The following is a 19320-nucleotide window of genomic DNA, read 5'->3' on the forward strand; positions in this document are numbered from 1 at the left end:
GGAACTGTTTTGGGAAGGAAGTCTATGCAGCCAGACTCAGGAGAAGGGAGCTCTATTCCCTTCCTTTAGGGCAGAAGCTCTTCATAAGTTAATTTGAATTCTGCAGGGGAGATTTGTCTTCTGCATTTATTTTATGCTTTGGGTTGTAATGGAATACTGCTTTATTTTGTTGCTGTATCGTCTCTGTAGTACCTTTCACATCAGAGTGGGACAAGGGCAGGATGGATATAAAAGGTCTCATTATTCAAGTTGTCAGCTTTGCTTTTCCTTTCTGGAATGAAGGACAGAAGGGAGAACTCCCACTTCCCAAGGTGAGAAGAAGCAAGCTCAAGAGCCCAGTTGGGCTGCCTTCCTCCCCTGCTGGGGCAGTGGGGTGCAGCATGGGCTCGGGCTCAACGTTGCTCTGCCAGGGGCACTAGCTTCGCTTTTCCCAAAGAGAAACTGATCCCATGTGTCCTCAAGTGCCTTGAGAGCTCCATGCAGCGGGCCCTGTTCCAGAGGCTTTTGTGTTGTAGGCTAGTGCAGGAAAGGGCTAAATTCCCAGCCCTTTCCTCCTTCATGCTCCCCTTTGCTTTTCTACCTCAGCCTACCAGGTTCATTTTCTTTTCTTTTCTTTTTTTTTTTTTTTTGGCCAGTCCTAGGCCATGAACTCAGGGCCTGAGCACTGTCCCTGGCTTCTTTTTGCTCAAGGCTAGCACTCTGCCACTTGAGCCACAGCGCCACTTCTGGCCATTTTCTGTATATGTGGTGCTGAGGAATTGAACCCAGGGCCTCATGTATACAAGGCAAGCACTCTTGCCACTAGGCCATATCCCCAGCCCCCAGGTTCATTTTCTAACTACCTCTAATGCCCCAGCTCTGCTGCTGTGGCTTATTAGGTCAGGGCCAGGGCTCATCACTTTGCTGGCCTGTGTCCCAGGCCCACAGTTTTCTTCCCCATTTCTGGACACCCCTGAGTCCTGGTCTTCACTGCTCAGTCTTGACCAATCCTGAACTGCTTCATATCCTGGTTTCTTAGGCGCTTCCTTGCCCCCCAGGCTCTGAGCTCCCAGAAGGCAGGCTGGGCTTTGTCTCCCGTTGGCTCTGTTCTCTGCGGCACAACTTGTGGACTCTTGTAGCTCCGTGGGCAAATTGAAGTAAAGGTTGCCCTCTTGGCCCTCAGGAAGCTAATGTGAAAAACAAGGAACCCTACATGCCTGTCTTTGGGAGACAGAGCTGTAGGCAGTATCTTCAGGCTTGTGTGGCAAGAAGGCAGGGAGTGGAGGTTGGGCTGTAACTATTGGGTGCCTAAGGGAGAAAGGGGACACCCACCACCTTGGCCCCTCTTGGCCACACCCAGCCTCACCAGACTCCCAACCCTGGGAACCCAGCTGTGGGTGCTCAGCCAGGCCGTTGGCGGGGCAGTTAAAAAGCTGGGTTCCAATAGGGTTAATCACAACAGCATCTACAGAGGCTTCTTTCTCTGAGGATCTCCAAGCCCTGGCAGAACATGATCTCATTCCTCCGCTGGGGTCTCCCCACCCCTGGAATGCCACCAAGAAGCTGGGGCCAGATGGAGAGTTAGGGCAGTGCCGGAAAAGCTCAGGCTGCTGCCACCCACTTGGACAGGCGGATGAGTGTTCATTCTGGCAGAGAATAGGGACCTTCATCCAGCGTACCACGCAGGCCAGACTGCCAGGAGGCGAGCTGCATGCTGGGTCAGTGGCAGGGCCAGGGCTTGCTCTGGCTCCCTGGTCCAGCATGACAGGTCCACATGTGTAGCCCATCTGATAGCCTTTAGCATCCTAGATGGGGAAATATCTGGAACTGTAAGGTAGGGGTCCTGAAGTTGCTATGGAGATGTCTCCCCAGAACAGGTGACCTTTGGGGTGGACTTGGAGGGGTGAGTAGGAAATCCCAAGCCCTTAGAACAGCATGAGAGGGAATGCTAGGAAAGGGTGAGGAGCATGCTCCCAGATGCAGGGCCTTCATTGGAGGGGGCAGGTGCCGGAAGTGAGCAGTTTTCATCTTAGGCAGACCTGTCTAGCAGGGGAGCAGAGGGGGTGGAGCCAGAAGGAACACCAGGTCAGAGTCTGGACAGACCAAGGTTGAAGGCACTGAAGTGTTACACAGAAGAAAGGAAAATTCGAGAATGGGAATAAAAGACCTGAGAGGGGGCGTAGAGGAGCCAGGAGCCCACAGTGTACTTCAGGGGAGACACTAGCCAAGGCCTACAGCCTGCCTGCTCTGGAGTTAGGAGTTTGAAGCTGGTATCCGTCTCCCACCCTTCCCAGCGTGGCAGTCGCGCGTTTCATGGCTTCACTCCTCCCCCTAGAGGCTCCTGAAAGCAGAGCAACTTCTTCCTAAGTGTGGAGGAGCAGTGGCAAGATCAGCTCTTAGGAGTTTCAAGACCAAACAGCCCATCCGAACAGCCAGGGAGAAATGTCCGTTTCCAGCAGGTGGAGACCACGCTGTGTTGTTTATGTAGCCAGGGCAGCTGCAACCAGAACCACAGTGTAGTCTCTGCAGTCAGGCCTGCCTGGGTCCTGTTCCCTTCTGGAGCTGTAATTCTGAGCTAGTAGTTTTACCTTGGTAAGCCCCAAATTCATCTGTGGAAAAAAACAAGACTATCTCAGGCATTCAATCACTCATATCATTTACTCTCCAAATCTGTTTTGTCTGTGTTGTTTACCTGGTCACACAAGTGATGACGGATATAAAGATGATTTAACTACCATATAGTTCCATACCTATGTGCAATGACTTTTTTTTTTTTTTTTGTCAGCTGTGGGGCTTGAACTCTGAGCTTGGGCACTATCCCCAAGCTCTCCAGCTCAGGGCTAATGCTCTACCACTTCAGCCACAGCATCACTTCCGGTTTTCTGGTGGATAGTTGAAGATAAGAGTCTCACCGACTTTCCTGCCCAGGCTAGCTTTGAACCAGGATCCTCAGATCTCAGCCTCTTGAGTAGTTAGGATTACAGGCGTGAGCCACCAGTGCCCAGCTTGTGCAATGATTTTTATTTCTGTGAATGCCAGGAAGCGCCATTCACCTTCTCAGCATCTGTCATTACTTCCTTTACTTCCTGTACCGAGGGATCCTCTCCTCCATGTCCTCCGTGTGAACCAACCTTGGTTCCCACCCAGGTCACAAGGATGGAGGTCCCTCCTGCCCCCTGGCCCTACCATCCCATGGCTGGCTTGCCTCCAGCCTTGCCAACCCACCGGCTCCACGGCCCCTGGGCTCCAGCTGAGGCATCCTGTACAGATAAAGGGTACCAGCAGGACAAGCTGGCCTGGCACCATATCGGCACCAGGATCATGACGCTGGGCAAACTTTGCCAGAGCAGTGAAGGGCCTATTTATTTATAGCCTCAGCTGCTCCTCTCCTGCTCAGGAGAGGGGGCAGGGTGGCTCCTCCAGCAAGGGTGCTAGTCAGGTCGCGAGACAAGGTTCTGTCCAGGTGCCACTTGTCCAGACCCCTAGGCTTCTCCTCATGGCAGGGGAGACCTTCCCCTTCACCTCGTCCACCCTGCGTGCCCTCCGCCTGCAGCGCGAGTGGCTGGAGTGGGAGGACCGGCGCAGAGCTGCTGCCCAGCACTGCCGGAGCCACCGGAGCCTCTCCAGTCCCAGAGCTCGACTCACGAGGCCTCGCCAGTCCTGCCGGGACCCAGCCGTCCACAATGCCCTGTTCTCAGGTGACCTGCAGCAGGTCCAAGCCCTGTTCCAAGATGAAGAGGCTGCCAACATGATTGTGGAGACCGTGAGCAACCAGCTGGCGTGGTCAGCGGAACAGGGTAGGGAGCGCCAGTGCGGGCAAACAGTGGGGGTGGGGAAAGCCAAGCCCCGTCCCCTCCCTAACACCCTAGACTAGGCTATCCCTTGCTGCCCCTTCCTAGTTCTCTTGTAAACAGAGGAGGCAGAGTTAGTGGTTTATTATATCTTAGGAATTAAAACTACATTCTTTTAACATATATACATCATTTGTACATTTTAATTGACAACTACGTACATATATAGTAGTAGTTATATTCTAATAGGAGTTTTGCTTTTGTTGCATACATATCCACACATGAGATTGAATTCTACTAATTCCACATGCAATTTTTAATTTATTTGGTGCTAAGGACTGAATCTTGCATGCTAATCAACACATCTTCTTCCACAGGCCTCCACCCCCAGTGCATAGTTTTTTTTCCACTTCATTTTTCATTGTTTTGAAACAGGGTCTTGCTATATAGCCCAGGGTGGTCTTAAACTCAAGATCCTCCTGTCTCAGTCTCCTGAGTGCTGGGATTTCAGATGTGTCCATCAGCCACTTGCAATTGTAATTAACTGGATTCTCCCTCTACATCTTTCCATCTTCTTTTCCCAGCTTCTAACTCCACCATGTTGCCCTAGGACTATCCTAGGGCTTAGTTCTGCTCTTTAGTTCCAGGCCCAACCATGCAGGACTATCTTCCTGTGTCCAAGGCCAAGAAGAGCAGTGACTCTATTAGTCACCCAAAGACCCTGAGTTTGCCTTAACCAGATGCTCCCTGTTTAGTGGGTCCTTGTTGGTTTTTATTTTGTTTTGTTTTTTTGTAGGTCATGGGGCTTGAACCCTGGGCCTGGCCCCTGGCCCTGAGCTCTTCAGCTCAAGGCTAGCACTCTACCACTTGAGCCACAGCACCACTTTCTGCTTTCTGGTGGTTAAGTAGAGATAAGATTGTCATGGGGGCTGGGAATGTAGCTTAGTGGTAGAGTGCCTGCCTAGCATGCATGAAGCCCTGGGTTCGATTCCTCAGTACCACATAAACAAAAAAGCCAGAAGTGGCGCTGTGGCTCAAGAGGTAGGGTGCTAGCCTTGAGCAAAAGGAAGCCAGGGGCAGGCCCTGAGTTCAAGCCCCTGGACTGGCAAAAACAAAAAACAAACCCCACAAGACTGTCATGGGCTTTCCTGTCCAGACTGGCTTTTGAACCCAGATCCTCAGATCTCAGCCTCCTGAATAGCTAGGATTAGAGGTGTGAGCCACCAGCGCCTGGCATCCTTGTGGTTTTATAGAGACATTATTTTCTTCTAGGAGATGTACTATGTGGATTATTTTGTCTTGTTTTATGCACTTTTGGGGAACATACTATGTTTTGTTAAGTTGACTACAAGGCTGTTTCACTTCATGCTCCCAATTTGGGGCTTGAGTGAACCCTCTTCACAGGTACAGCCTGGCAGTATTTGTGCTTACCATGCCATGCGTGCAGAGGGGAGGCCAGTGGCAGTTGGCAGCTGTAGACCAGCTGCCACCCCTGCCCTGCCTGCCCTCCAGTCCCACACATCATTCCCCAGTGCTGTCTGTTCTCCTCAGGGTTCTGGGTTCTGACACCCAAGACCAAGCAGACAGTACCCCTCACCATCGCCGCAGCCAGAGGCTACACAGATTGTGCCCGCCACCTGATCATGCAGGGAGCTCAGCTGGACTCCAGGGTTGGGGGTCGTGCTGCCTTGCACGAGGCCTGTGCCCAAGCCCAACCTGACTGTGTGCAGCTGCTGCTCACCTTCGGTGCCAAGGCTGATGTGCTGTCAGAGGAGGGCATGACACCCCTGCATCTCTGTACAACTCCAGAGTCCCTGCAGTAGGTATCCATGGTCTGGGATGCTGTGTATGTCTGTCTGTCTGTCTGTCTACCCATCCAGCTCACACACTCAGAAGGGATACTTCTTTATATGATTTTATGGTTCCTGAAGCACTGTGTCTTTATGTGGAGACAGAATTCATTCCATAGATGAGAGAAATAAGGCTCAGAAAAGTTTGATGAGTCAAAAGTCCTAGGTTGTTGTTTGTGTGTTTGTGGTACTGGGGATGGGACCCAGGTCTTCATACTTGCTAAGCAAGGGCTGTACCACTAGGCTACTGCATATCTAATTGCTGTCTCATATTCCCTGTGAAATCTCTTAGCCAAATTCCTGTTTGCTCTAAGGTAGGTAGGCATTAGAAAGATCTGCCCACGTTTCCCAGCCTCAGCTTGGGCCTCTGTTGTGCCTTTTTCCCACCCCACCCCCCACCTGTTTTTATTTTTTCTTTCTGCCAGTCCTGGGGCTTGGACTCAGGGCCTGAACACTGTCCCTGGCTTCCTTTTGCTCAACCACTTCCTTTTGCTCTACCACTTGAGCCACAGTGCTACTTCTGGCTTTTTCTGTTTATGTGGTACTGAGGAATTGAACTCAAGGCTTCATGTATGCTAGGCAAGCACTTTACCATGAAGCCACATTCCCACCTTCCCTCCACCTCCCCCCCCCCCCCCCCCCCGCTTTTGTTGTTGTTGGTTGTAGGGCTTGTCCTCAGGGCCTGGGTACTGTCCTGAGATTTTCTGCTCAAGGTTAGCACTCTACCACTTTGAGCCACAGCTCCATTTCCAGTTTTCTGGTGGTAAATTGGAGATAAGAGGTTTATAGACTTTCCTGCCGGAGTTGGCCTTGATTCCTAATCCTCAGATCTCAGCCTCCTGAGTAGCTAGGATTACATTCATGAGCCACCAATGCCCAGCTGAGTGCGTGCGTGCGTGCGTGCATGTGTGTGTATGTGTGTGTGCTAGACTTGGAGCTTAAACTCAGGGCCCTGGGTACTGTTCCTGAGCTTTTTTCTTAAGGCTAACACTCTACCACTTGAGCCATAGCTGCACTTTCCAGGTGTGTGTGTGTGTGTGTGCGCGCGTGGTTAATTGTAGATAAGTCACACAGACTTTCCTGACTGGGCTGGCTTTGAACTGCAATTCTCTGAGAGCCACTGGTGCCCAGCTTTATTTGATTTTTTTTTTAAAGATATTGAACTAGGGTCTCATTATGTAGCCCAGGCTGACCTAGAACTCACTATCTTCTTGCTTCAGCTCCTAAGTGCTGAAGTGACCTGGCTCTCTCAGCATAATAGTGGGAAGTGAACAGCTGTGGCTGGAAGGTAATGATTCAATTCTATGCTGGGGACCTCTTCCCACCCCCACCCCCCACTAGATCTAGATCACCGATGGACCCCAAAGTGATCTTCATTTTCCCCTCTCCTCTCCCACTCTGGAGTGATCCAAATTGTCAGCCATTTCATGGCTGGAGCTCTACCATTTTAACCAGGCCTCCAGATCAATTTCTTGGACTTTTCTGCCCAGACTAGGTCTTAGCTTCCTGGATTGTTAGGATGACAGGTGAGCCACCAGCACCCACGCTGCTCATGTTCTGCTTTTAATTATGAATGGGTTCAGTTTCATCATTATTAATCTGGTTCACTGAATGTTTTCTTTACCCCCCAGGATGCAATGCTGCATAGTTGCTGTACTAGTATATGGCCTATAATTCTTTCAGGATCTCTGAGACTGTGAAACATGATCTCTAAAATGCTTTTTGGTTTGCTTGGTTTGTTTCCTCACAGGCAAAGTGGAGTGGGAGGTCTCTAAGTGTCTTCCTTTCCCTGAATGATCATGTCTGATCCAAAAGAATGGTCTTCAACTTTGGGGACAGGAAGACAATAATGGAACTTTTGTTTCTTCTTAGCTCATGGGTTTTAATTTCCTGTGCCTCCTAAGGTACAGTCTATATAATTCATAGGACACAATGGAGACCACAGACAAAGGAGGGGGTGGGGCATGGCTCAGTGACATGCTTCCCTAAAATTTCTGACAACCTATGTTCTACCCCCCCCCCCCATCATCAAAGTAAACCATATTAAATGTATTTTAAAAACCCAATGGGGATTCAGAGCTGACTCTTGGAAGGACGATCTGAGTCAGTGAGTGCAAATTCTGATGCAGCTATTTGAAGTGCCGTGTTTCTGATTGTTGCCTGAGATGTTTCTGAGCTAAGAATTGTTTTCTGTCTGCAAATGGAAGCTTTGGGTAGCTTCGATGGGCCCCCAGCTGTAGTGTCTCGGTGATGTGCAGAACAGCAGGCCAGACGCCAAAGGGACGCAGGGGGATGGGAAGGAAGGAGGCGGTGACCACAGGCTGAGGGCCTCTCAGTACCAGTCTTGGGTCCTCGGGACCACCCTCGGGTCTTGCACCTGTCCCCAGGTGTGCCAAGCTGCTACTGGCAGCTGGAGTGACGGTGAACTTGGCTGCGAAGGAGAGTGAGGTGACGCCCCTGCACGTGGCAGCAGCGCGCGGCCTGGAGCACCACGTGGCCCTCTACCTGGAGCACGGGGCCGATGTGGCCCTGCGCACCAGCCAGGGCGAGACGGCGCTGAACGCAGCGTGTGCGGGGGCTGAGGGCCCTGGGCCCGGCCGCCAGCACGAGGCCACGGCTCGCCGGCTTCTGGACGCTGGGGCTGATCCTAGGGCAGCCGGGCGCAAGCGCCACACACCACTGCACAACGCCTGTGCCAACGGCTGCGGGGGCCTGGCCGCGTTGCTGCTGAGCCACGGGGCCCACGCGCGAGTCCGCAACGGGGCAGGCCACACACCCATGGACTGCGCGCTGCAGGCCGTCCAGGACGCCCCGAACTGGGAGCCGGAAGTCCTCTTTGCTGCTCTGCTGGACTATGGGGCCCAGCCTGTGCGCCCCGAGGTGCGCAGGGAGAGCCTGATGAAGGGGAGACTGCTTGGGTGGGAGGGCCTGGGGTTGGAGCCGCCCTGCCTCTGGGGAAGGGAAAGGACCAAGGGACTGAGAGCCTGCAGCAGTGGCTCCAGCGCTGTCATGGCCTTGGGGAGAGGGTTATGGGGGAGGTGTCCGAGGGAGAAAGATCCACTCTGGAGCCAAGAGGCTAGGGGACACTGGAGATGGGGCCCAAAGGCTTCCTTAGTCCCCAGAATGAAGTGAGGAGTGGAGGGCTCACTAGATTGGGGTTGCAGCGCCCTTTATTTGGTGCTCCTGACTGCTCTCTTGATTCTCAGATGCTGAAACACTGTGCCAATTTCCCCCGGGCCCTGGAAGTTCTGCTTAATGCTTATCCCTGTGTCCCATCCTGTGGCACGTGGGTGGAGGCCGTGCTCCCTGAGCTGTGGCAGGTATGTGCACCCGGGGGCAGACAGCTTTTTGGGGTGGGGGGGTGGATGAAGAGGAAGGTGGATCACAGGCTTCTCCCTCCAGGAGGAGCTTCAGAGAGGAGATTGGCCACCAGGCAGTGGGCCCAAGTAGCTTGAAAGCCCTGGGGTGCTGGCCTCTGCTCCCAGCAGCACAGGCTGACCTGTAACCCCACGCCTGTCCAGTCTTGCTCTTCCCATACAGCCCATTTAGCAGGCAGTTCTGATTTGGTAGGCACCATACCAGCACACACGGGGTACAGGCATGGCCGAGGCCATCCCCTGAGGTTTAGGCCCAAGCCCATTACCATGGCAGGACTTCCCTAGCGTTGAACCAGAGTCCTTTCAGATATACCAAACACTAGGTGCCTGCATTGTATAAAACGCCAGGATTTCCAGCACTGAGTTGCCCCCAGATGGAAAGGCAGAGTCAAGGGCTTGGGGATTGACTGACCCCTCTTTCTCTCCTGCTGTAGGAACACGAGGCCTTCTACAGCTCAGCTCTGAGCATGGTGAACCAGCCTAGACGGCTCCAGCACTTGGCCCGCCTCGCGGTGCGTGCTCAGCTGGGTAGCCGCTGCCGGCAGGCAGTCACTGGGCTCCCGCTGCCCCCGCTTCTCAAGGAGTACCTGCTGCTGCGTGTGGAGGGGCGCATCCAGTGAGCCCCGAGGCAGGCCACCGCCCCTCTGTGCTAGATCCGATGGCCTTCCTATCCACACAAGCCATTGATTGGCTTGATGACCCTGGCTACCTGTAACTTATTCCACTCATACACCTGCAATCCCAGCAACCGGGAAGCTGAGACAAGAGAATTTTGGATTCAAGGCCAGCTTGGGCTACATTAAAACAAACACAACGGGCTGGGAATGTGGCCTAGTGGTAGAGTGCTTGCCTAGCATGCATGAAGCCCTGGGTTTAATTCCTCAGCACCACACAAACAGAAAAAGACAGAAGCGGCGCTGTGGCTCAAGTGGCAGAGTCCTAGCCTTGAACACAGACAGCGCCTAGGCCCTGAGGTTCAAGCCCTAGGACTGGAAAAAATAAAATAAAATAAAACTCAGGACTCTTTGCCTTGTCCCTTCCCAGGTGCTGTATGTAATCCAGCTCTCCTTTGCATCCAGATGGGTCGAAGGTTCCCATTGCTAGATAAACCTACCTTTTCTTGATCTGGTCAAGTACGATTGGAACTCAAGACTCAGTTAAAATTGCATGATCTCTTCCTTTGACAACCATCCTGCAATATAGCCTGCCTTTGGCATGGTGCTAATTGAAGTGCCTGTGTCTGCCTGTATGAGGCTAGAGTGGAGGGTTGTATTTTTCAACAAGCATTTCAGTAAATCTCACCCCTGGGTGCTCATGGTGTCTCAAGTAGAACACCATACAGTGGTCTTTGAGGAAGCACAGGGTAGGACCAAAACCAGCTGGCTCCTCCTCCTGCGTCTCACTTCTTGTTTGGGTCCCAGCCTCCGAAGTACCACCATTCATTTTAGGAGAAAGCTGTCCATGGCAAGCAAGTGTTCTTTCTTCTTCTTCTTTTTGCCAGTCCTGGAGCTTGGACTCAGGACCTGAGCATTCATTGTCCCTGGCTTCTTTTTGCTCAAGGCTAGCATTCTACCTCTTAAGCCACAGTGCTACTTCCGGCTTCTGTTTATGTGGTACTGAGGAATCGAACCCAGGGTTTTGTACATGCTAGGCAAGCACTCTACCACTATGCCACATTCCCAGCAGGGCAATCAGTTTTATGAATGCAAACAAAGGATCTGTGCACAGAATGAAAGCGTGGCTCATGTTCATTTTTCCCCTTGTGCTCTTCTATGGCTTCCAACTTTTGAACTCTTAGCAAGTGTTTCTATTAACAGGAAAGAAAGTTACAGAATGCAAGCCCCTCCAACTGACCAGCAACTACTGTAGCAACTGCAGGAGGGAAGAGACCCAGCAAACTGCTGGCCTGTTCTTTGGCTAGGGAATCCTGGACTCTCTACTGTTACCAACTGGAATCACCCAGAAGACACAGCAGAGACAGATTAGAAGCCTGCTTTACAGCCTCCACCCCAGTCTCTCCTCTAGGGACTCCTGTTGGCAAGATCCCTTTTCACCAGCACAACATAGTCTTTGACCTGGTTCAGCTGAATACCAGCCTTCCCTCATTGCATGAAGTTTGGCTTTAGTTTCACAGAGCCAATAGCCTGAGAGAAGAAAAGGAACTCTTCCCTAGTCCCTGGCCAGGTGGAAGCCTCACTCCAGGGGACGACACAGAAGCATGCTTCTACCCCTTCTCAGTAGGCACACCTCAGCCAGCCCACCTTTCTGTTGTTTACAACTTCAAGATACCCATTTAAATACACAAAACTAACAAAAGGCATAGATGAATAGAATGATTATTTTATGAAAGAAACCAATTTTCTAAGGGAGAAAAGGGGATGGTGAGTCACACTGTAATCCTACCTGCTTAGGAGGCTGAGATTTGAGAATTGTGGTTCTAAGCTGTGGGCAGGGAAGTCCATGAGACTCTAATAAACTACTGAAAAGGCCAGAAGTGCCAGTATTGGGGCCTGAATTCAGGGTCTTGTACTAACTACTTTTTTTTCTGATAAGCAGGCACTCTACTACTTGAACCACCGTTCTGCTTCCAGCTCTTTTCTAGTTAATTGGAGATAAGCCTCAAGGATTTTTCTGCCTTGGCTCACTTCAAACTGTGATCCTCACATCTTACCCTCCTGAGTAGCTAGGATTACAGGCATGAGCCACTTCCACTGGCTAGACAGATTTAGTTAAGGTAATATCTAGGATTTAGATAATCACCATTATACAGCCATCACATTACACATAATGGTATAAAATACAAGTTCAATAACTTACAGAAAAATAAACATTGTATTAACATAAAAATGACTAAGGGAAGACCCATTAAAATACTATGTTGCACTGGGTGCTAGTGGCTCACGCCTGTAATCCTAGCTACTCAGAAGGCTGAGATCTGAGGATCACAGCTCAAAGCCAGCCCTGGCTTGGTGGTGGGTGGTGGTTGTGGGGCTTGAACTCAGGGCCTGAGCACTGTCCCTGAGTTCTTTCCTTCAAGGCTAGTACTCTACCACTTTGAGCTATAGCTCCACTTCCTATTTTCTAGGGGTTCATTGGAGGTAAGTCTTTCTGCCTGGGCTGGCTTTGAACCATAGTCCTCAGATCTCAGCCTCCTGAGCAGCTAGGATTACAGGTGTGAGCCACCAGTGCCTGGCCAGTGAGATTCTTATCTGTTTAAACAGCAAAAAGTCAGAGCTGTGGCTCAAGTGGTAGAGTGCTAGCTTTGAGCAACAAAACAAAATAAAACAATTCCAATTCAGTGATGGTGCCTGGGCACTAAGTTCAGGTCCAAGGAATGGCACAAAAAAATAAATCAATACTATGTTGTACAGCTTAGTGGTAAAAGCCTATAGTCCTAGCTATACCAGAAGCTGAGATGGGAAGATCATTTGAGGTCAGGAGTTGCAAAGCAACCTAGGTAGTAGAGGAAGACTATTTAAAACAAAATAAAATCACATTGGGATGCAGCTTAGTGCTAGAGTGTTTCTTGGGCATGTGGACACCATAAAACTTTTTTTTTTTTTTTTTTTTTTTGCCAGTCCTGGGCCTTGGACTCAGGGGCCTGAGCACCGTCCCTGGCTTCTTCCCGCTCAAGGCTAGCACTCCGCCACTTGAGCCACAGCGCCGCTTCTGGCCGTTTTCCGTATATGTGGTGCTGGGGAATCGAACCTAGGGCCTCGTGTATCCGAGGTAGGCACTCTTGCCACTAGGCTATATCCCCAGCCCCGACCATAAAACTTTTTAAAAAGTACAAAATCAGGTTACTATGGTACTAGTCAACTAGTCATCCAAATAAATCAGCTGTTCTGGAGGTAAATAGCTAGAAAAGAAGTTGAAGGGAAGAGACCATAGGGTAATACCTTCTCCTCCTCCCCTCCTTCTCTTCCTTCCCCTTCTTCCTCTTTTTTTTTTTTTTTTTTTGCCAGTATTGGGGTTTGAACCCAGGGCCTGAACACTGGCCCTGGCTTCCTTTTGCTTAAGGCTAGCACTCTACCTGATCCACAGAGAAACTTCCTGCTTTTTCTGTTATGTGGTGCTGAGGAATTGAACCCAGGGCTTCATGCATGCTAGGCAAGCAACCTACCACTAAGCCATATTCCCAGCCCCATAGGGTAATAATATTCTATTTCTTGATCTCAGTGCTAATTACACTGGATTATTCATTTGGTGCTAATTACTCCCAAGGTCTTTGCTTATGTTTTCCCCTTCTGCATTATGTATACTTTAATGAATAGTTCAACAAAACTCCAAACTCCTGCATGTTGTTTTAGAAAATCAATTGCAAAAATGTAGATAAGTTCTTGGAAGTTAATTTTTTCTTTGGTATTTGTATCCTAAAAGTGTACTGATTGCTGGGTGTAACAATGCACATCTGTAATCCTAGTTGTTCAAGAGGCTGAAACAGGAGGATAGTGAGTGTGAGGATAGCCCAGGCATTTAGGGAGATCTTGTTCCAAAATACAATTTTCTTAGCGAGTTACACCTGTAGTCCTAGCTACGCAGACTAAGATCTGAGGATCCAGATTCAAAGCTAGCCCAGGCAGGAAAGTCCTTGAGACTCTTATAGCTAATTAAGCACCAACAATGCTAGAGGTGGAGGTGTGGCTCGAGTGGTAGAATGCTAGCCTTGAGCAAAAAGCCCCAGGACTAGCACACACACACACACACAAAAATAATCAACTTTTTTTTTTTTCCAGTCCTAGGGCTTGAACTCAGGGCTTGGGCACTGTCCCTGAACTTCTTTTGCTCAAGGCTAACACTTTACCACTTGAGCCACTTCCAATCTTTTTCTGTTTATGTGGTGCTTCATGCATCCTAGGCAAGCACTCTACCGCTAAACCACATTCTCAGCCATAATAAACTTTTTTTTTTTTTAAGTAAAGCTTTCTCAAAATTAAATCTGTTAAAAAGGACTGGGGATAAAGCTCAATGAAAGCTCAGAGCTCCACTTGCATAAGAAAAGCCACAGGTTCGGTCTCCAGTCTCAAAGAAAAAGCGCTGAGTCTGTCTTTGAAATGCTTCCTCATCCTATTCACCCAGCTTCCACACCACTACCTGAGCACTGATTTCTGAGCACTGAATAACGAGTCATTCTTTCTCCCCAACTTGTAACCTCTGAGTTTTCAGAAGTTAAAAAAAAACACACCAAAAAAAACCCCTCTAAAAGACAGACTAACACTAACCTGGAGGTCAGTGCGCATTGCAGGGGAGTAAAGAATCCTCAAACCCAGGAGATGGAGAGCAAGACGGGAAGAACCAGGCTGGAAGATAGGAAACTTTACCCAGGACGGTTTTGGCGTCTACAGCCCTGAAAGCCTTTCAGACACAAAGCCACGCCCTTCTCCCATGTAACCCCTCCCCCCTGGACCCGCCTCTCACTCGTATTGCCCAATGGCCACGCCCACAAGGCGTGGCCTAGCACCAGAAGAGTCATGATCCCGCCAACAAAACCCCGCTCTTCCTCCTGCTGAGAAACCTGTCCCTTTTATTTAAAGTAAACGTTTACGTCATCCCGCTTTACGTAGCTCTGCGTAATCACTGTACGGCACGGAGGCGGGACTTCCTGTCTCTGGTTCAACAGCTTCCGGGAGAAGCCGGAAGAGACCGGACCCTGGATAGAATCGGGGACTGCCATCCCCTTCCCCGGACCCTACGGAAAGACGAGTCTAGGGGCCGTCCTGGCGACGCCAAAACATTTATCCTGGCTTTGTCAGGTGAGGAATTCTTTCCCCATCGAGGCACAGTACCAGTTTAATCTCCCTTTAATTTCCCATGAGTCCCCGCGTCCTCAGACCCCGCCCCCAGACCACCAGCCCCGCCCCAAGTTGGAGGGGTGTGTATGGTTTGTGACCCCCCTCACTTGACTCTACCCATCCTGGGCGTGGGGAGCTGGGCTTGGGTGGCACGCAGCTAGGGCTCGGCAGCACTTCGGCTCGCTGGCGGGGGGGGTCTCCGTTTCTATTACCGGGGGACTAAGGACCACCCAGACGCGGAACCTCCGCGTCATCAAAAGCGGAGTTAGGAACCCCCTCCTCACCGCACTGTCAGGGTCCCTTACCGGCTGAGGGGGAGGTAGCCGAGGCCCCGGAGACCGGAGACCTGAGGCCCTGTCCAGTCCCTCCCCATGCACGACAGTTCCCAGTGTCTGAGCCAGGTTTTCGCCTCTTTCCCGCAGTTTTCCCTTCTTGTAAATCACGGTTCATGACATTAACCTTACTACTGAGGTTAGTTGTAGAGCGACACATAATTGCTCCCATTGTTTGTCCAACAATTGCAATGTGCCCAGGCACTGTGCTAATATTTTTGCTCCGATGATTTCACGTCATCTTCAAAACCACCTTATGAGGTAGGTACTATTTTTAACCCCACTTTATTGAAGAGAGGTGAGGCTCTGAGGAAGTTATTGGAGTTTACATCACTACTAAGAGGCAAACCAGGATTATAACATTTTTCTCACTCCAAGGCCAAGCTGTTAAGTAAGGATGTAGAAACTATCCAGCTGTTGATACGTTCCACAAATCCTCTTTGAGCAACTATTATGGCATGTTTATTGGGTGCCTCAGTATAAAGAGAAATGCCCAGGCTTCTAGTAGAGAGATGGACAGGTAGATAAGTATAATGGCTGTTTTATAGTGCCATGAGAATAGTCTGATGATTATAATCACAGATGGATTTGCCCAGGGACAGCTGGGAAAGCAATAGACTCTCCAAGGGAAAAAAAAGTTAGACACTACAAGCAGGAAGCAGTGATCCTTTCTAAGAAAATATAGCAGGAGAACCATGGAGTACCAGGAGAGAGATTGGGTTAGGGACTGGGAGAGCCGCTGTAGAATTGTTTCCAATTAGGCTCCACTTGGGCAATGGTTTTCTGGCAGTTGTAAGCCCAGGGGAACCCAAGAGGGCAAACGTTTCAGATATTTATCCCATGTGGTTCCCCAGGACTTGCCAGAGGGTTTCAGAGGAGGCAGACTTACAGTCTGCTGGTAGCCTGGAGTAGCTGGTAGTCTGCTGGAGTTATATATTTGGACGATCTGACTCTGCTGTGAATGACATCTAGGTTTAGAATTGTCACCATGAAAGAGAACCAAATGATTCAGTCTGGCCAAGGTGGCTGAATAGTGCCTTCAAAGGAGGTTTAAGCCAGGTGTGGTGGCTCACACCTGTAATCCCAGCCAGGGAGGAAGGTCCAGGAGACTCTTACTCCAGGTAATCACAAAAATATGGAAGTGGAGGTGTGGCTCAAGTTGTAGAGCTCTAGCTCTGAACACAAAAGCTCAGGGACAGCACCCAGGCCTTCTTGACATTTATTTTTGGAGTTAAGAATGCATGTGTCAGTGGGCGTCAGTGGCACATGCCTGTAAGTCCTATCTACTCAGGAGACTGAAATCTGAGGATTTCAGTTCAAAGCCAGTCCATGCAGGAAACTATTTAAGACTCTCGATTAATCACCAAAAAGCCATAAGTGGAGGGGCTGGGAGTGTGGCTTAGCGGCAGGGTGCTTGCCTACATGCATGAAGCCCTGGGTTCCATTCCTCAGCACCACATAAAGAGAGAAAGCCGGAAGTGGTGCTGTGGCTCAAGTGGTAGAATGCTAGCCTTGAGCAAAAAAGCTCAAGAACATTGCCCAGGCCCTGAGTTCAAGCCCCAGAACACACACACACACACACACACACACACACTCACTATTCAGCCTTTTGGTCTCTCTAAAACTGCCATGGAGACTACTCGGGTCATATATGCTTGACCAGATCAGAAATCCCAAAGAAAATCTGGGGCTAAAGAAGCATGTTTTCCCCATCAGCCAAAACACAGCAGCTCCAAGGCTATGAGATTTTCCTAGTCATCCATCTGTGCACGTTTCAGGCATGGAACTGAAAAGCTCCAGTCTTTCCTCCCCACAATCAGGGTTTGAACTCAGGGTCTTGCAGTTGCTCTGTTGTCACTCTATCACTTGAGCCAGGCCTCCAGCCCAGCTTTTTTTCTGGTAATTTTAGATAGGGTCTCAGAATTTTTCTTCCTGGGCTGGCCTCAACTGGCCTCTTCAATATCTCAGCCTCCTGAGTAGTCACAATTACAGGTGTGAGTTGCTTGGTGTCTGCCAAATTTCAGTTTTGAGACAGAGGGTAAGGGCAAGTCCTTAGCTTAAGTTTGGGGTCTATAGTTAAGGACAGTGATATCCCTTCGATAAGACATGGTAGTCCATTTCTTTTTTCAAGCTGGTTCAATGAGAATCTAAATAAACCTGGTTGTAACCCCTCAGGCTCTGCTGATGTTTGTCCCTTTGTTCCTGCAGTGTGGACCCAGTCAGCAGCCACACCATGGAGCTCTCTGACGTCACCCTCATTGAAGGTGTGGGTAATGAGGTGATGGTGGTTGTAGGTGTGGTGGTGCTGATTCTATCCTTGGTCCTTGCGTGGCTCTCTACCTATGTAGCAGACAGCAATAGCAGCCAGCTCCTGGGCACTATTGTGTCAGCAGGTGACACATCTGTCCTCCACTTGGGGCATGTGGACCAGCTGGTGGCAGGCCAAGGCACCCCAGAGCCAAGCGAACTCCCCCATGCATCAGAGGGTAATGATGAGAAGGCTGAAGAGTCTGGCGAAGGTGGGGGAGACTCCACTGGGGAACCGGGAGCTGGAGATGGTATGGAGCCCAGCCTCGAGCATTTCCTTGACATCCAAGGCCTGCCCAAACGACAAGGAATCCTGGAGAGCAGCAGGCCAGAAGCCCCACTGAGACCGGAGGATAGCACCTGCCTCATTAACGTCCGGCTCAAATTCCTCAATGACACGGAGGAGCTTGCTGTGGCCAGGCCAGAGGACACCGTGGGTGCCCTGAAGAGGTGAGTTGCAGAGTAGATGTGCCCCATGCCTGTAGGCCTTGGTTCCTCAGGCAGGTGCAGACTTGGGGAGTATAAAGGCAACCCTGACCACCTGACCAAGGGGTGGTGGAAGACTTCTGCCCTCTGCCTTGCTTTCTTGGTCCAGGTGTATTGTCCCTCATTCTCTCCAATGCCCCCAACCCCCCACTTTTTGATCTTGCAGCAAATACTTCCCTGGACAAGAGAACCAGATGAAACTGATCTACCAGGGCCGCCTGCTCCAGGACCCAGCACGCACGTTGCGTTCCCTCAACATTACTGACAACTGTGTTATTCACTGTCACCGCTCACCCTCAGGAGCAGCTGTTCCAGGCCCCTCAGCCTCCTTGGCCCCCTCAGCCACTGAGCCATCCAGCCTTGGTGTCAACGTGGGCAGCCTCATGGTGCCTGTGTTTGTGGTGCTCCTGGGTGTGGTCTGGTACTTCCGTATCAATTACCGCCAGTTCTTCACAGCACCTGCCACTGTCTCCCTGGTGGGAGTCACCGTCTTCTTCAGCTTCCTAGTATTTGGGATGTATGGACGATAAGGACATAAGAGGAAAATGAAAGGCATGGTTTTCCTCCTTTATGGCCTCCCCATTTTCCTGGCCAGAGGCTGGGCCCAAAGGCCGGGGAGGGAGATGGAAAGGATGTGGTAGATACCACATCCCAGGACACAGGAGGCAGGTGGGCCTCCCTCCATGTCCACAGGGGTATGGACATCCCCTTTGTGCAAGCACAACTCAGGTAGACATGAGGATGTCATCTTTTAAGAGTCCAGAAGTTCAGGGCCAATGGCTTCACTCTAGGAAGTCTGGCCTCTGAGGAATCCCTTCCAAGCATCCTGCATGTCTGCCCCTTAGCACCCAGGGTCACCCGCTGGGGCAGCCAGCATGACCCCAGCATACTTCTGTAATGTCTCCCCTCCTTAGTTGAATGCCCTTCTTCTGAGGCTGAAATCACACAGGCAAGGATGAAGACTGCCAGTTTTCCTTATACTCAGCCTTCGCCATTTCCCTCTACCCTGTAGCAGGAATAGGGTGTTCTCTCAAAGCACTTTGCTTGCTTTTTTTTTTTTTTTTTTGGTAATAGTCCTTTATAGAGCTCAGTCAAGAAAAGAAGGGGGTTGGGGCACAAGGCCAAGCTCCTAGCATTGGGAGAGGCCAGTCCGCAGCTGCTACCCTAGGCCTAAGGCTGCAAGAGTGCTGGCCCTCAGCCAGCATCCTGCCCTGCCCAGCTCCAAGGACGAGCTCTGGGTCTGGATCACTCTGCTCTAGGCCTTTGCCTCTAGGGCTCCTGGATGGAGGGTCAGCATCTGTGACTGAATAAAGTTCCATTTTGTGGCTGTGAAGCCTCCTGTGACATTAAGAAAATGGCTTTGCTCTGCCCCCAGCAACATGGCAAGGAGGGTGGGTAGGCCAGGC

At 50.6% G+C, this 19320-nt stretch overlaps 2 protein-coding genes across 5 annotated transcripts; both read left to right on the forward strand.

The window, feature by feature from the left end:
• Positions 1-3394: 3394 nt before the first annotated feature.
• Positions 3395-9818, forward strand: Asb16 (ankyrin repeat and SOCS box containing 16). The gene is made up of 5 exons (XM_048365404.1): positions 3395-3776; positions 5322-5589; positions 8008-8500; positions 8827-8940; positions 9432-9818. The coding sequence occupies exons 1-5, from the start codon at positions 3476-3478 to the stop codon at positions 9615-9617; spliced, it is 1362 nt and encodes a 453-aa protein (XP_048221361.1). The 5' UTR covers positions 3395-3475; the 3' UTR covers positions 9618-9818.
• Positions 9819-14622: 4804 nt separating this feature from the next.
• Tmub2 (transmembrane and ubiquitin like domain containing 2) lies at positions 14623-19247 on the forward strand. Of its 4 annotated transcripts, XM_048365413.1 has the most exons (5): positions 14634-14750; positions 15212-15382; positions 17330-17385; positions 17515-17878; positions 18081-19247. In XM_048365413.1, exons 2-5 carry the CDS (start codon positions 15348-15350, stop codon positions 18442-18444), a joined length of 819 nt encoding a protein of 272 aa, XP_048221370.1. In that variant the 5' UTR covers positions 14634-14750; positions 15212-15347; the 3' UTR covers positions 18445-19247. The 4 variants fall into 4 exon arrangements, with proteins under 4 accessions (XP_048221371.1, XP_048221368.1, XP_048221370.1 ...); XM_048365414.1 differs by lacking the exon at positions 15212-15382 and having other exon boundaries at positions 14623-14750; XM_048365410.1 differs by having other exon boundaries at positions 17330-17878.
• Positions 19248-19320: the final 73 nt, after the last annotated feature.

The sequence above is a fragment of the Perognathus longimembris genome, chromosome 17 (assembly GCF_023159225.1).
Source record: "Perognathus longimembris pacificus isolate PPM17 chromosome 17, ASM2315922v1, whole genome shotgun sequence".
Classification (NCBI taxonomy): Eukaryota; Metazoa; Chordata; class Mammalia; order Rodentia; family Heteromyidae; genus Perognathus; species Perognathus longimembris.